General features: G+C 36.4%; 1 protein-coding gene across 2 annotated transcripts in view; it reads right to left on the bottom strand.

Annotated features, from left to right (window-relative positions):
• CPD (carboxypeptidase D) overlaps positions 1–14,849 on the bottom strand; it is a 61,185-nt gene that overhangs the window by 19,911 nt on the left and 26,425 nt on the right. For both annotated transcript variants that reach the window (XM_080681596.1, XM_080681595.1), the window contains exons 8-12: positions 9,988–10,097; positions 5,695–5,797; positions 5,081–5,223; positions 3,601–3,770; positions 1,824–2,147 (exon numbers count right to left, since the gene is read on the bottom strand). In XM_080681596.1, coding sequence (XP_080537722.1) covers positions 1,824–2,147; positions 3,601–3,770; positions 5,081–5,223; positions 5,695–5,797; positions 9,988–10,097 — 850 coding nt within the window. The remainder of the gene's footprint in view (positions 1–1,823; positions 2,148–3,600; positions 3,771–5,080; positions 5,224–5,694; positions 5,798–9,987; positions 10,098–14,849) is intronic.

The following is a 14,849-nucleotide window of genomic DNA, read 5'->3' as shown; positions in this document are numbered from 1 at the left end:
GCACCGTTGGTGGACCACCTAAAACTCTCTTGTGGCCCACCATTGACAGGTGTTGCATATTTTGGGGGAAATATTTAACTAAAAAGTTATCTTGAATTGGAAAGTTTAAAAAAACTTAAATGACTAAGTCAGTGGTCGGCAAACTCATTAGTCAACAGAGCCAAATATCAACAGTACAACGATTGAAATTTCTTTTGAGAGCCGAAAACCAACTTCTGCGCATGGGCTACGAAGTTTCAATCGCACTGTACGTGCACGCCCGCACGTGGTATTTTGTGGAAGAGCCACACTCAAGGGGCCAAAGAGCCGCATGTGGCTCGCGAGAAGCAGTTTGCCAACCACTGGACTAAGTAAATAGAGAGCAAAATAAGTTCCCATTTTTTTATTTTAAAACAAGAGAGCCTGTAATCTCTATATGGCTCTAAAATGACAATATTAAAACCTAAGCTGGACAGTAATATTCAAGAATCAGTTGAGGAAGAGAGATAATGGATATTACCAAAGTAAATATCACTCATTGCATCTATGGACATTATCAACCAGTATTTGAGAAACTAAATTTGCTGGTAAAATTAAAAGGACCAATGAAGAAAAACAAAGTAAAGAAATAAAAAGCTAGGCATGCAGCAGAGAACTATAAGCTCAGGGCAACATGTAAAAAGTAAAGGCCCTCAACAGGCAAATAATGAAAATCAACAAATCAAGGAAATAATTTTGGAGTAACTGTAACAAGAGCTACAGAGGATTTATAATGAAACAGTGAAAGTGAGATAGAGAAACTCCAGAAAGGAAAGGTAAACGCTGTCTCAGCCATCAGTTTCACATAAGCCAGTACTGCATATTTTCTTAGATCATCAGTCAATCACCTATGTCCTTAAGTGGGAACAGCAACGGTTCAACTGTGAATAGATTGACTAGAGTAGCGATTTTCAACCTTTTCCATCCCATGGCACACACAAAACGTATTTTATTTTTTGCTAATCTGACAAAAAAAAGGTATAATCTTGATTCATTCACACTGGATGGCTATTGTTGTGTTGGTTATTACTTTTTTCTTTGACAATCTGAGGGAAAAGAGGTCAGTGCCCCTGAATAAACAGTCAGGTACTGCATGTTTTAAAAATTCTTGCAGTATACTGGTTTAAAGTGGTTGGACTAGAGTACAGAAAATGACAGCAACCAGGCTTCATTTTCTAATTTGAAAAAAGAATGATCCCTGCAGGTGAGCTCACAGTTCCAAATCTGCCCCTTAACCCAGCAAAATAAAACACACTACGTAATAAGTAGTCAGAACATGAATCTGCAGCTAAGAAGTGAAAAGGGGTTTGAAATCAGTCAAAGCAATCATTAGAAAGAGTAATTTCACATTTCCTGGAGGCACAAGACATACATTGCTAATCTAAGCAGTAGTTCTCTTCCAATGTTCCTCATAAAAGTTTCCAAGATTCATTGTTAGAAAGCTCTCCAAGTAAATATGTTTCAAAATAAGTGAACTCTAACTCTCTGTATATTCAGCTTCCAAATAAATTATAGGAACCATTCAACATAGCCTATGCTGAATGTAACTTCTTAAAAAAAAAAAAAAAAAAAGGGAAAGAAAGAAAGAAAGAAAGGAAGGAAGGAAGGAAGGAAGGAAGGAAGGAAGGAAGGAAGGAAGGAAGGAAGGGAAAGAAAGAAAGAAAGAAAGAAAGAAAGAAAGAAAGAAAGAAAGAAAGAAAGAAAGAAAGAAAGAAAGGAAGGAAGGAAGGAAGGAAGGAAGGAAGGAAGGAAGGAAGGAAGGAAGGAAGGAAGGAAGAGCAAAGCAGTAAGAAGATGACACTTACTTGGTAAGATTTGTAATATGTGGGTAGTTCATCACAAGTCCTCTTAGAAACTCTGATAAATCTTTGTATGAGTGGTATCGATAAAGAGCCAGATTTGAGGAGGAGCGTAACATGAGGCCTTCCAAACCATTCTCAGCTGAAAGGTCTTTAATTAAAGTTTCAAACTCTTTGGTAGTTGGATCACTGGCATCATCAGTGTTGGTTCTATCTCCCTTTCCTTTCTTTGATTCAATGTTTGAATCTGGTGAAGATCGAACAAGTGTGAAGTTGACCTGAACAGCACCTTCGCTCTTCACGGTCACGTTCTTGGTAACTGGATTGTACCTGTGGGAAAGGAGACAGAGCTGAGCTCCACTTCTGCAGCTGGAGCACAGCAGCTCTGGGGAACCCTTGAGATAAACGTGGTGCATCTTCCTAAAAGAGTCAAATTTTTAAATTTGTGATAAATATTTATTTTAAACATTAAACAAAGAACAGAGAGGGGTAGACTGTAAAATATGTGATATTTTAAGTTAAATATATGACTTCAAAAGCAAGTGATACCCCCATGTCTCCTGGGATCTGAGTTCCCTTGCCTGTTACCAGGACATAAGGTTGGAAAAGTCTGAGAAGTATTAACTTAGGACATTATCTACCAAACACATCATTCTTGCCCCATTTTTCAGATACCTTGCTACTTTAGTTTTTCCAATACTATGCCAAAAAGGAAGAAAAACAGAAAAGGCCTCATTACTCATTAGTGGGAAGTTTAATCCACCAATTTGTGGGCCACTAGGTATTTGAAAGTCATTTTTTTTTTTTTAAAAAAAGGTAAAGGCTCTGGTCAGTTTTTTTCAGGGTTAGAGCATTAGGCCAAGGACTAAAGGGTCACAGGTTTGATTCTCGGTCAAGAGCACAAGGGCACATACCTTGGTTGCAGGTTCCCCAACCCTGGTCGGGCGCGTGTAGGAGGCAACCAATCGATGTTTCTCTCTCTCTCTTTCCCTACTAGCTATCTCACTGAAGTAAGGGTAGGTAGTAAGGAGATAGCTAGTAAGGAGAGGGGAAAATATCCCTGGTAACATCTACATTTATAAAAACATTAAAAAAATGACTAGAAGGTAAAAATTTTAAGTTTCAGATTAAATAGGTGGTTCCAGTTCTAAGCTATTTGTAAAGGAGGGGAAAATAAAGAAAATTATTATTTTTTTTCAAAAAAATAAAAGTCGTAAGTTCATTTTCTATTTTTAAGTAAATGTATCTTTATGGAAAGAAAACCTGTAAAAAGATACAAATGGCCTTTTTTAGAGAATTTACAATTTACAATAATTTACAGTAACATTTAAATTGCCATTTAAATGTTACTGAAGCAATAAGACATTAAATGTACAATAATAAAAAAATGTCTATGAAAGAGTATTTATTGGAAATGATTGAAGTATGCAGCAAAACAGGAATCTTTTTCCCCCAACTAACAGGTACTTCCCAGAATAGTTACTAATAGTGAAGGAAATCACTTACTATGGCTTTACACCTGGAAGGGGGAAGGTGATCTGATAGGGGGAGGTGATCTGATGCACCGTTCAAGGTGCATAATTTCACAAAATTCCTATATCTGATAAGTTTGTATACTCACTTTGCAACCAGAGGAGAGTCAAATGTGTAACCAGCTCTAAACTTCCCAGCGTTAAACTCAAGGTTGCTTAACTCTTTAGGGCTTTCTGGCAATAATCTTCCAGAATGGAACTATGCTTGTCTTATTCCCAAGCGCTCAATTTCCAAGTACTCAGTCACTCACCCTTGAGCAGATGCTGTGATTTTATAAGTCCCTGGAACCAAGAGACGCCAGTAATCTCCAGTTTTGTAAGTAGTCACTGGGTGATTGATTTCAGCAACACTAATGGTGGCATTTAATATACCTCTGCCATCCGTGGCATCTAGGACAAATCCTTTGACACCCTGATGAACCTGGATAAAGTACAAAGACACCAAGATCATTAACTATTATTATTATTTTGGGAGCTCATATCCAAAATAACAGATTGTTAATAATGTAAACATGGGACCAAAAAGGAATTTGGGAGTTCAGAGTAAAGCTAAATGTAAACGCCTATTAAACAAAATACGTTAGTTTCTGAAAGGCTAATTTTTCATAGGCTGGGGTTTGTCTTATCACAAGGATTATAAAATACACAGTTTAAACTTTTGCACATCTGAAAATTTTAGAATATAGGACATTCTGCAAGAAAAGTGACCTGGCTTCTTTAAAAGAAAAATGTTATTTAAAAAAAAATAGGACTATTCTAATGAGAGTAAAAGATGTAATAATCAAACGCAATACATAAAACTTGACTTGACCTTGGCTCTAAAATATAGCTATAAAAAGATGTTTTGGGAACAAGAAGGGGAAATTTAGATAGCACTAAGTAATATTAGGGAATTACTGTTAATTATCTTATGTGAGATAATGGCATTTGGGGATGGCATACAGGAGAATATCCTTATTTTTATAAGATGCATTCTGAAATACTTAGGTGTAAAATACTGTATAACATCTGTAATTTACATTGAAATCGTTCAGCAAAAATGTGTGTGTATAATTTAAATAAAGCAAATACAGCAAAATGTTAAAAATTGTTAAATCCAAGTGAAGGAATAAAAGTGTTTACTGTGTTTGTTGTATAACTTTTCTGTATATTCAAAAATTTTTAGAATAAAATGTTTTTAAAAATTAGTATGCAAACTCAGAGCCTTTATACCATTACACTCAGCAAAAAGAATAAAGCAGAAAAATGCTGGCACAACGTATGTTAAATTATCCTAATAATTAATTACTCCTTATTGGCATTTTTCTTATAGTCTTTACCGATTGGCCACCATGCAATATCAAAACTAAAGGAAAATCATTTCACACTAAACTACTGACAAAAATAAAAAAGAATAAAAGTATTTACCTCACAGCCCATCTTCCTATCACTTGACAAATGCTTACATGTGTATTCAATTAATGCTAGCCTTTTATAAAGACAGGGTAAAAAGTGATCACTAGCCATTAAGAGCAAAACATCACTACACTGTTTAATCATTTTCAACTCTTTTCCATTCATACAAATTAAACTCATTTCCATCCATGAATTTGCTAGGTGAATATACTAAAAACATGAATAAGCCAAACTGGAATTGAAAAGGATGTATTTTTTAAAATCACTGCATGAAAACCACATGTATCTTCTTGTTCTTGGGAGAAATTCCATACTTTGCTCCTGAGTACTCAGTACCTGTTTCATAAACTGGATTAGAGATCTTCGATTCTGTTCCCAAAATTTTGGCAGATCCTTCTCAAACGGGTATTTCACACAACCTAGTTCAATAGTCACTTCAAAGCAATTTGTTTGTAAATAGTTCCAGTCCTGCATACCACCTAAAAGGTAAAAAAATTAAAATCAGTCACTGAAGAAATTCTAACTAATTCAGATCCCAAAAGGTAAGCAACATTCCCAGTGAAAAACCAAATTCATCTTTCCTCAGCATTGGTTGAAAAACAATAATGTGTTCATTTGAGAGCTGTTTGATGCTTGCGGTACAGGTAAAACACTTGTACTTTCATGTTCAAGAATTCAAGTGCAGCTTACTCTTGTCTTATTAGAACTTCTAAGGCTCTTTGTAATAGTCAGAGATAAAAATATAACACTTTTATCAAGTTTTAGTGCATTATTTTTATTCAACGTGCACCAAATGTAAAAACACTTGAAAAGGTTATTTGAATGTTTTAAACTAAACAATATCTTTAAAATAATGAGTCTCAAAATTAAAAAATTAGTAACAATAAGTATTATCCAAGGAAACAGAAAATCCATCAAATTATATGACCTTAATACAAACGAATGTTTACCTGGGACACTATACCAATTAGCTCCATTTGTTATTCCATGAGGAAAGTATTCATTAGGGTATATATTCTTGCAAGGTCTACCTTGAAACATCTGGGAATTTTCCTGAGGAGGGAAAACAGAATCTTTATTTGTATTTTTTTGTATCTGTATAAAAAAAAAAAAAAACCACAGGGAGGATAAGGAAAAATAAAAGCAGTTACTTAATAAGGTGTATGTGGGGGCTTAAAGATAAATAAAGCCAAGGGAAGCAATGAGGCTTTTCAATGCATAGATGTCTATACCATTTAGATTTTTTAAATGTTTCATTATCTATTTTTTAATAAAAATTAGCCCTAACTGGTTTGGCTCAGTGGATAGAGCGTCAGCCTGCAGACTCAAGGGTCCCGGGTTCGTTTCCGGTCAAGGGCATGTACCTTGGTTGCGGGCACATCCCCAGTGGGGGGTGTGCAGGAGGCAGCTGACTGATGTTTCTCTCTCATCGATGTTTCTAACTCTCTCTCCCTCTCCCTTCCTCTCTGTAAAAAATCAATAAAATATATTAAAAAAATTAAATATGCTTTGTAAAAAAATTGGACTTTATTTCTCACTCACAAGTAAAGTTTTTAAACCAACCCAACTACTCTTTTAAAAAAGCTAAAAAAACCCACACCTGTTCATATTCATACTTTCATTTCATGTTTTGAAGAATCTTAAAGTCCAGAAAAGATAATTCACATACAACATGCAGTAAGCAACTTTCTCGACTTTGAGGGGGACTGAGATGTCTCCTCTATGCTTTGATTGCACTCTGTGCAATTACCATTTCCTGTTAAAACTGGTTGCACCTATTGTCTTCTAAAGAAAAGACACTACTCCTCGAAACAGCTGTCTTTAAAAAAATATATATATATATATTTTTTTTTCTCTCATTATTTTTAGAGAGATAGGGAGGAAAGAGAAAGAATGAGAAGCATTGATGGGCTGCCTCCTGCATGCCCCCTATTGGGGATCGAGCCCACAACCCATTAAATTGTCTTGGTGCCCTTTATGAAAAGAAAAAAATCAATTGACCATAAATGTAAGAATTATTTCTGGACTTTCAACTCTATTTCACAGTATCTTCATTACTCTAGCTTTGTAGTAAGTTTGAAATTGGGAAGTAGGAGGCTTTTAACTCCTGTAATTTATTCATTTTGGAGAGAATTTTGTCTTTTTCTTCCATTTCTTTCCTGAATTCTATCAATTCTCCTTTATTTCTTCCTATTTCTTTTTTTTCTTTCTGTTTTCATTTTTCAAATAAATGAGCCTACATGGTTTTCCCTATTCTCAATGTGTATTTGGGTATACTTACCAGTAATCTGTTTGGAGTGTAGACTTAGTTTTCTTCTGCTGCTTGGTTGTTTTTTTGGTGGTGGTAAGGTTTCCTCAGGAGGTAAGTGTGAAGTTTCATTTCCTGATTTTCTGCAATAGTTCTCCGATGGTTTTCTTTACCTCATGTTCATTTTTATGATATTGGGCTGTTTTGTATGATTCCTGGTTAACAGTACCCTTTTCTGTCAGTCTAGCAATCGAGGTACTTTAGTGTGTGTGTTTGTTTTTTTGTTTATTTGCCTTGATGAAAGGGTGGAGTTGCAAGTACTCTGATTTTATGATTCTCCTCTATCTTGCTCAACTTTATATTTCCCCCTTTTTCTTTTATATATTTTTTTATTTTCGCCTTCGCTATTCAATTGCCAAAGTGCACGTCTTCATTTCATTTTGCCTTTCTCCCTCAGAAGCTATGAGTGGAAAGATTTCCCTTTAAATTGTGCATATCCTTTTAAATCACACCAGATCCTTTAAATTGTACTTTGAAATCTCTTCCTTGTATTCCAGTGCTCTCATCTGCCCAGTTACTTTTTTAATATTTTCAGATTTAGGGTGTATTTAATATTTTGTGGTCATTCCAAATCACCTTTAGTCCTGCCCTTCATTAACTCCTCTCCTCTGTCTTCAAAGATTCTCTTGGTCTGCTTTTCCTCCAGCCTTGCGGTGGGGCAAAGGTGGCTGGGCACATGATAATCATGACAGATCACAACCAAGAGAAAGGAGGCTGTGAGTAAAGACTGAGGATTTTATTTTTAAATTTTAAAAAAATATATATTTTATTGATTTTTTACAGAGAGGAAGGGAGAGGGATAGAGAGTTAGAAACATCGACGAGAGAGAAACATCAATCAGCTGCCTCCTGCAACCCGCTAATGGGGATGTGCCCGCAACCAAGGTACATGCCCTTGACTGGAATCGAACCTAGGACCCTTCAGTCCGCAGGCTGATGCTCTACCCACTGAGCCAACCCGGTTAGGGCAAGACTGAGGATTTTAATTATCACCTCTCTCATTTACGACAGAAAAAAATAAGGACATAATATTCTAGAAGAGACAGGCGTGATGGGACCAAGTAATGGGGGAGAATATAGGTAAGACACAAATAAATATGAATCTGAATTTGAATATGAATGAAATCACGTCATGTTACTCAAAGTTGTACTTTAGTTCAAGGAAAAGAGATCTACTGGGACTAAGAGGAGTAAAGCTGGGATTAGGAGGCTGAAGTAGACGATAAAGGCTTAGAATCAAATGAGCCAGGGAGTCAAGTAGCAAAACATGAAAAGTTGCCAAGTAAAAGTGAGTGTTCAGCTGAAGTTAGAGAGCATACATATGTAGTGCAGTCAATTGCCATGACTGCGCGACATTTCTGTAGTATACTTGGAATACTGGAATGGAGAAGAGATATGGTGGTACTTACTACGGACTGGATATTAACAAGGCAGATATGTCAAAAGGGTATAAAACATTCTAAGGTGTGAGAGTACCACTGAAAGGTATGTCAATGGGTCTTGGCTAAGTAGAAAGTAAATCAAATCAAAGGATTAAAGGCTAAAGAACATTTAAGAAGACTAAGAAATTAGAGTTCACAATGAGGGTCAAGAGTGGAACTCTAAGAACAGGCACAGAAGGTGACAGGGACATGTGCAAAATCTGACCACATTATTTTTGATTTCGGGGTATCCAATTCTTCTCATTATTCCATGTGCATCCCTCTAAAAGTGCTGTGCCCAAAGTAATAAATGTACTCCCCTGTTAGAAACTCTGCACATTAATACAAGGTCTATATGTACAGAATGAGAGTAGGGAAGTGGAATGATGGAAAGCTGTGATTAGAGGACACAGAGTTGCAGTAATAGTCTTCATTATCTATAACCAATAAACTCAGACTATCAGTAGTAATATCAAAAATTTAGCCCTGACCGGTTTGGCTCAGTGGATAGAGCGTCAGCCTGTGGACTCAAGGGTCCCGGGTTCGATTCTGGTCAAGGGCATGTACCTTGGTTGCGGGCACATCCCCAGTAGGGAGTGTGCAGGAGGCAGCTGATCAATGTTTCTCTCTCATCGATGTTTCTAACGCTCTATACCTCTCCCTCTCTGTAAAAAAAAAAAAAAAATACAACTTTCAGTGAACTCTATTTGCAGTTTTAAAAAAAAATTCAAACTAACCTCATTCCAAGTCCCAACTTTTAATGTTTTCAAATAACAGTTTTTAAATTAAACACACATGCACACAAATATAACATTTCCAATTGTAAAAGTAATGTGTGTTCACTATAGAAAGTTTAGAAAATACAAAAATTTCTACTGGCTTTCCTTTGTTATATATTACTATAGACACTTAAATACCTTAGACAAGGTTGGCAACTTTTTTTCTGTAAAGGGCAAGATAGTGAAAATTCCATGATTTATAGCCTCTAAAGTATCTGTTGCAACTATTCAAATATGCTGTTTCTACTGAGATGACCGCAGCATTTTCTTCGTTATTCTATCAATATGGTGAATCAGGCTGACTAATTTTCAAATGCCGCAACAGAAAGCAGCCATAGAAAAATGTAAAAGAATGGATGTAACTGTGTGTCAATAAAACTTTATTTGCAAAAACAAGTGGTGGGCTGGATTTGGCCCCAGAGCTGTAGTTTGTCAAACCTTGCTTTAGACTACTCTGCTAGTTTTATGACTTAAGTACTTAACAAATGAAATAAACTAGTATGCATTATGTTCCAGGTACTGTGCTAAAAACCATAGACGGAAAGATATTATCTGAGCTTAAAGGCTAATAGGGAAAAACATTTAGTACATTCAAATATAGGGTGGGAAACAGAGGAAAGCTTAACCTCCTAAGAGAAGAAAGCACCCGACCTGAGTCCTCCAGGACTTTGTTTTCATGTATTTTTTAAATGACAGAATTAGTTGTATGGCACATCATGTATAAGCACAAGCTTACCTTGGAATAAGAAAGTGCTATTTGCTGAAACACGGCATCATCAGGTGATTTACTGTATGTTGCAAACCCTTGATCATCATCATCAAAAGGGTAGTTAACCACCAAAGAACCTGCCAGGGAAAAGAGGAAAATGGATCATGTTATCTGTTTCAAGATGAATAATTAACATAAAGTAAGCTTTTCACAATACTGCCAGAGACAGTGAGCCAATACAATTTTCCAAGGCTAATTTCTTCAACAGAAATGAAAAAGTTGCTCATTTCCTCAGCAGAAAATCAAAGTAATAAGTAAAATATTAAATAGCTATGCATGGCACTTAAAGCTTTCCTTAACTGGGAAGGTATAAGGAATTCACCTCAACTTACAGGTATAATTTACATGTCAGAGCTGAAACCAGAAGTATACAGGCTTAATTTAAACAACTTTACTTTTATAATATTTAGAATCAGAAAAATTGAGCAAAATTTGATTATTTTCTCAGTAAAATTCAGACATTTACAAGGCTGTGGAATTTTAAAATAAGGAGGAACCCTTGGCTCCTTTCCTCAGCTGCCGGGTAAGGTACTGGGTCCTTCTGAGGAAGCTAAGGCTGCATTGGTCTGAGGCCCTCACTTCATCAAGCTGCCTGCCAGCACTTGCCCAGCACACACCCAGACCATGGCCTCCTTCTAGGAGCTCGCCTGCATCTACTCAGCCCTCCACTTTCATCCTGCACAATGAGGTGACAGTCATGGAAGATAAGATCAATGTCCTCATTAAAGCAGCCAGTGTAAATGTTGACCTTTCTGGCCAGGCTTGTTGGCAAAGGCTCTGGCCAATGTCAACATTGGAAGCCTCATCTAATGTAGGGGCTGGTGCTGCACCAGCAGGAGGTCCTGCTCCTCTACCACTGCTGCCCCAGTTGAGGAGAAGAAAGTGGAGGCAAAGAAAGAAGAATCTGAAGAGTCTTATTACAACATGGGCTTTCGTCATTTTTATTAAACCTCTTTTGTGACATGTTCAATAAAAAGCTGAACTCTGAAAAAAAAAAAAAGGATCCTTGATGTCCAATTAATCCTCCCATCTCATTTTGCAGATGTGGAATCTAAAACAGAGAGGTTAAATGAATTATGAATAGAGAGCAGAGCTAGCCCTGACCTCCACTCAGAAAAAAAATGGTAAAAATGTCCAGCTGGTGTGTCTCAGTGGTTGAGTGTTGACCCATGAACCAAGAGGTCACTGGTTCGATTCCCAATCAGGGCACATGCTTGGATTGCAGGCTCGATCCCCAGGAAGGGGCATGCAGGAGGTAGCTGATCAATGTAGCTCTCATCAATGTTTCTCTCTCTCTATCCTCTCTAAAAACAATAAGAAATATTTTAAAAAATGATAAAAATCTTATATTAAAAATTAGTCCATTGGAGTTATATTATTTTTCATGACCTAAGGTAAAGAAAGGGATGTATAAGACATGTGTAAAGGATATCAATTCCCTTCTTGCTCCAGGCAGAACATAAAGCAGGGTGCTTCTCAGACAAGAGCCCAGAGCTACACATGCCCGCCCCTCACCGTAGACTGGAATACTTTATTTCCCATTTAGTCACATTGTTTTCATCTGTCCATTTATTCTGCCTCTACTAAGCCATTCACTTTTGCCTTTTTCTTCTTTAACCATGCCACTTCATGAGAATGGAAATGAAGGCGCATATTCAACTTGAACTCAGATGAAGCAATTCTGTGTTAACAAATACCAACTAATGTTTACATATTAAAAACATGTTCTTTAAGAAGCAAATATGAAGAACTATGCTCACTCTATTCCCACAAATAGTTCTAACAAGAACAAGTGTACTTCAACAACCCTTCTTAGACAAATTTCTAAAAAAAAATTTTTTTATTGCACCCTGGACCTCTGACCCATACTTAAAAATTCAAAAAATTTTTGAAAAAGTCAACATCAACTCCTACTCAAACTATCTTTCAAATGGTTAATTCTTGGAGGCCAAAAAAGATCATAAAAGACTTAAAATACTTCTACAAAACAGTTTATTTTTAAAAAATAATTAGTATTGACATAAAAAATATGAGCAACAAAGGAAAAAAGAAAAATTTGACTTCATCGTAATTAAGAACTTTTGTGTGTCAAAGGGCATTATTAAGAAAGTAAAACAAACAAACAAACAAAAAAAACCAGCCTATAGAACGGGAGAAAATAATTTCAAATCAGCAATCTTACAAGGTGACAGAACCCAGACTATATAAAGAACTATTACAACTCAACAAAAATACACACACACACACAATCCCAACAGAAAAACAACAACAATTAAAAATAGGCAAAAGACTTGAAAAGATATGGCCAAAAAGTACACAGGAAATGCTTAACATATTTAGTCAAAAGGGAAATGCAAATAAAAACCATAATGAGAAGCGCTGGCCAGGTAGAGTGTCACCCATATATGCCAAGGTTGTGGGTTCAGTCTCTGGTCAGGACACACACAGGAAGCAACCAATGAATGCATCAATAAGTGAGACAATAAATCAATGTCTGTCTGTCTCTTTCTCTTCCTCTCTTTCTAAAATCAATTTTAAAAAGCCATAATGAGATAGTACTTTTCACCCACTACCTGGCTATAATAAAAAAAATGAAAACAAATATTGGTGAAGATGTGGAGAAACTAAAACTCTTATACATTGGTAGTTAAAATGTAAAATAGTTCAGTTACTGTGGGGAAAAAAGTTTGGCAGCGCCTCAAAAAGCTAAACATAAAATTACCCAAAAGAATTGAAAACAGGGATTCAAATAAATATTGTATGCCAATGTTTGCAGCAGTATTATTCATAATACTAAAATAGTAGAAAGAGCCTAAATATCCATCAACAGAGAAACAGGTAAAGAAATTGTGGCCCTAACCAGTTGGGTTCAGTGGATAGAGCATCGGCCTGTGGACTGAAGGGTCCCAGGTTCGATGCTGGTCGAGGGCATGTACCTGGGTTGCGGGCACGTCCCCAGTGGGGAGTGTGTAGGAGGCAGCTGAATCAATGTTTCTCTCTCATTGATGTTTCTAACTATCACTCTCCCTCTCCATTCCTCTCTGTAAAAATAATCAATAAAATATATTTTAAAAAATTGTGGAAGGCAGGGGAGGGTGGGGATAAGGGGGAGAGATCAACCAAAGGACTTGTATGCACGCATATAAGCATAACCAACAGACACAAGACACCAGGGGAGTGAGGGCATGAGTGGGGGGAGGGTGTGGGGGCAATGGGGGGATAAGGACACATATGTAATACCTTAATCAATAAAGAAAAAAAATACTAAAAAAATTAGTATTAAACACATGGACAAAAACAAAATTGTGGCATATGCATACGATGGGACATTATTCAGTCATAAAAAGGAATGAAGTACTAATACATGCTACAATATAAATGAACCTTGAAAACATTATGCTAAATTAAAGAAGACAGACAAAAAAGGTCACATATATGATTCCATTTCTATAACCAAAATAGGCAAGTCCACAGAGACAGAACACAAATTGTTGATTGTCAGGGCTCAGAGGAAGGTGGGAATAGGGAGCAACTGCTTAATGGGTGAGGAAATAAAAACGCTGTGGAACTGGGTAGAGATGGTGGTTGCACAACACTGTGAATACACTAAAAACATTAGAGAATTGTTCACTTTAAAGTGGTTAATTTTATGTGTATAAATTTCACCTCAATAAAAATTAGTATCAAAATTTACAAAAAGGGCCGAGACCGGTTTGGCTCAGTGGATAGAGCGTCGGCCTGCGGACTGAAAGGTCCCGGGTTCGATTCCGGTCAAGGGCATGTACCTTGGTTGCGGGCACATCCTCAGTGGGGGGTGTGCAGGAGGCAGCTGATCGATGTTTCTCTCTCATCGATGTTTCTAGCTCTCTATCCCTCTCCCTTCCTCTCTGTGAAATATCAATAAAATATATTTAAAAAAAAAAAAAAAAAAAAAAAAAAATTTACAAAAAGGAACTTTACTTTTCTCTATATTCCTTCAATATCCTTCTAAAATGAAATCCTTTTTAAAATTTCTTTGCCAACATTCCAAAACCCATTTAAAGATTTTAAGATGAGCCCTGACCGGTTTGGCTCAGTGGATAGAGCGTCGGCCTGGGGACTGAAGGGTCCCAGGTTCGATTCCAGGCAAGGGCATGTACCTTGGTTGCGGGCACATCCCCAGTAGGGGGTGTGCAGGAGGCAACTGATCGATGTTTCTCTCTCATCGATGTTTCTAACTGTCTATCCCTCTCCCTTCCTCTCTGTAAAAAAATCAATAAAATATATTTAAAAAAAAAAAAGATTTTAAGATGAGAAAGCAAAATATGTCATGTAAAGAAATATGTCTACATGATTGAAGATGAATCTCCCAATCTTGTGATTGGCTTTTATCACTTGAAATCATGCCAAGGTTTTGATACCACATGTGTAAATTTATAAATTATTTTCACTGGAATGTAACTAGTAATTGTTTTCAGATTTAGCCAACATGACATGTTATGCATTCTGAGATTATTCTTAAAAGCTCAAAATGAAAAAAAAAATATTTTCTATCAAACTTGTTATAAAATATTTTTTTAAAGTTATTTTGCCAACCAGCCTGTAACTTCATAATTCCTATTTGGGTCTTTGAGAACCATCCATGATTACCAAATGTGTACGTGTTTTTTCTACTACTGGCAAGCCTTCAAAGCAATTTTTAGAGAACCTCAATTTACTTCTTAAATCTAAATAGAATGACATTTTAGAATGGCATTAGGTTAATCTATATGCCATCAAATCTTAGTTGTGATACTACTTCTTCAGATATTCCACCAAATGTTGACATTACATTTCTTTCCCCTTGCCCT

This window comes from Plecotus auritus (genome assembly GCF_963455305.1).
Source record: "Plecotus auritus genome assembly, chromosome: 7".
Classification (NCBI taxonomy): Eukaryota; Metazoa; Chordata; class Mammalia; order Chiroptera; family Vespertilionidae; genus Plecotus; species Plecotus auritus.
The sequence above is the reverse complement of the archived record's forward strand: the minus strand, read 5'-3'. Positions and strand labels throughout refer to the sequence as shown.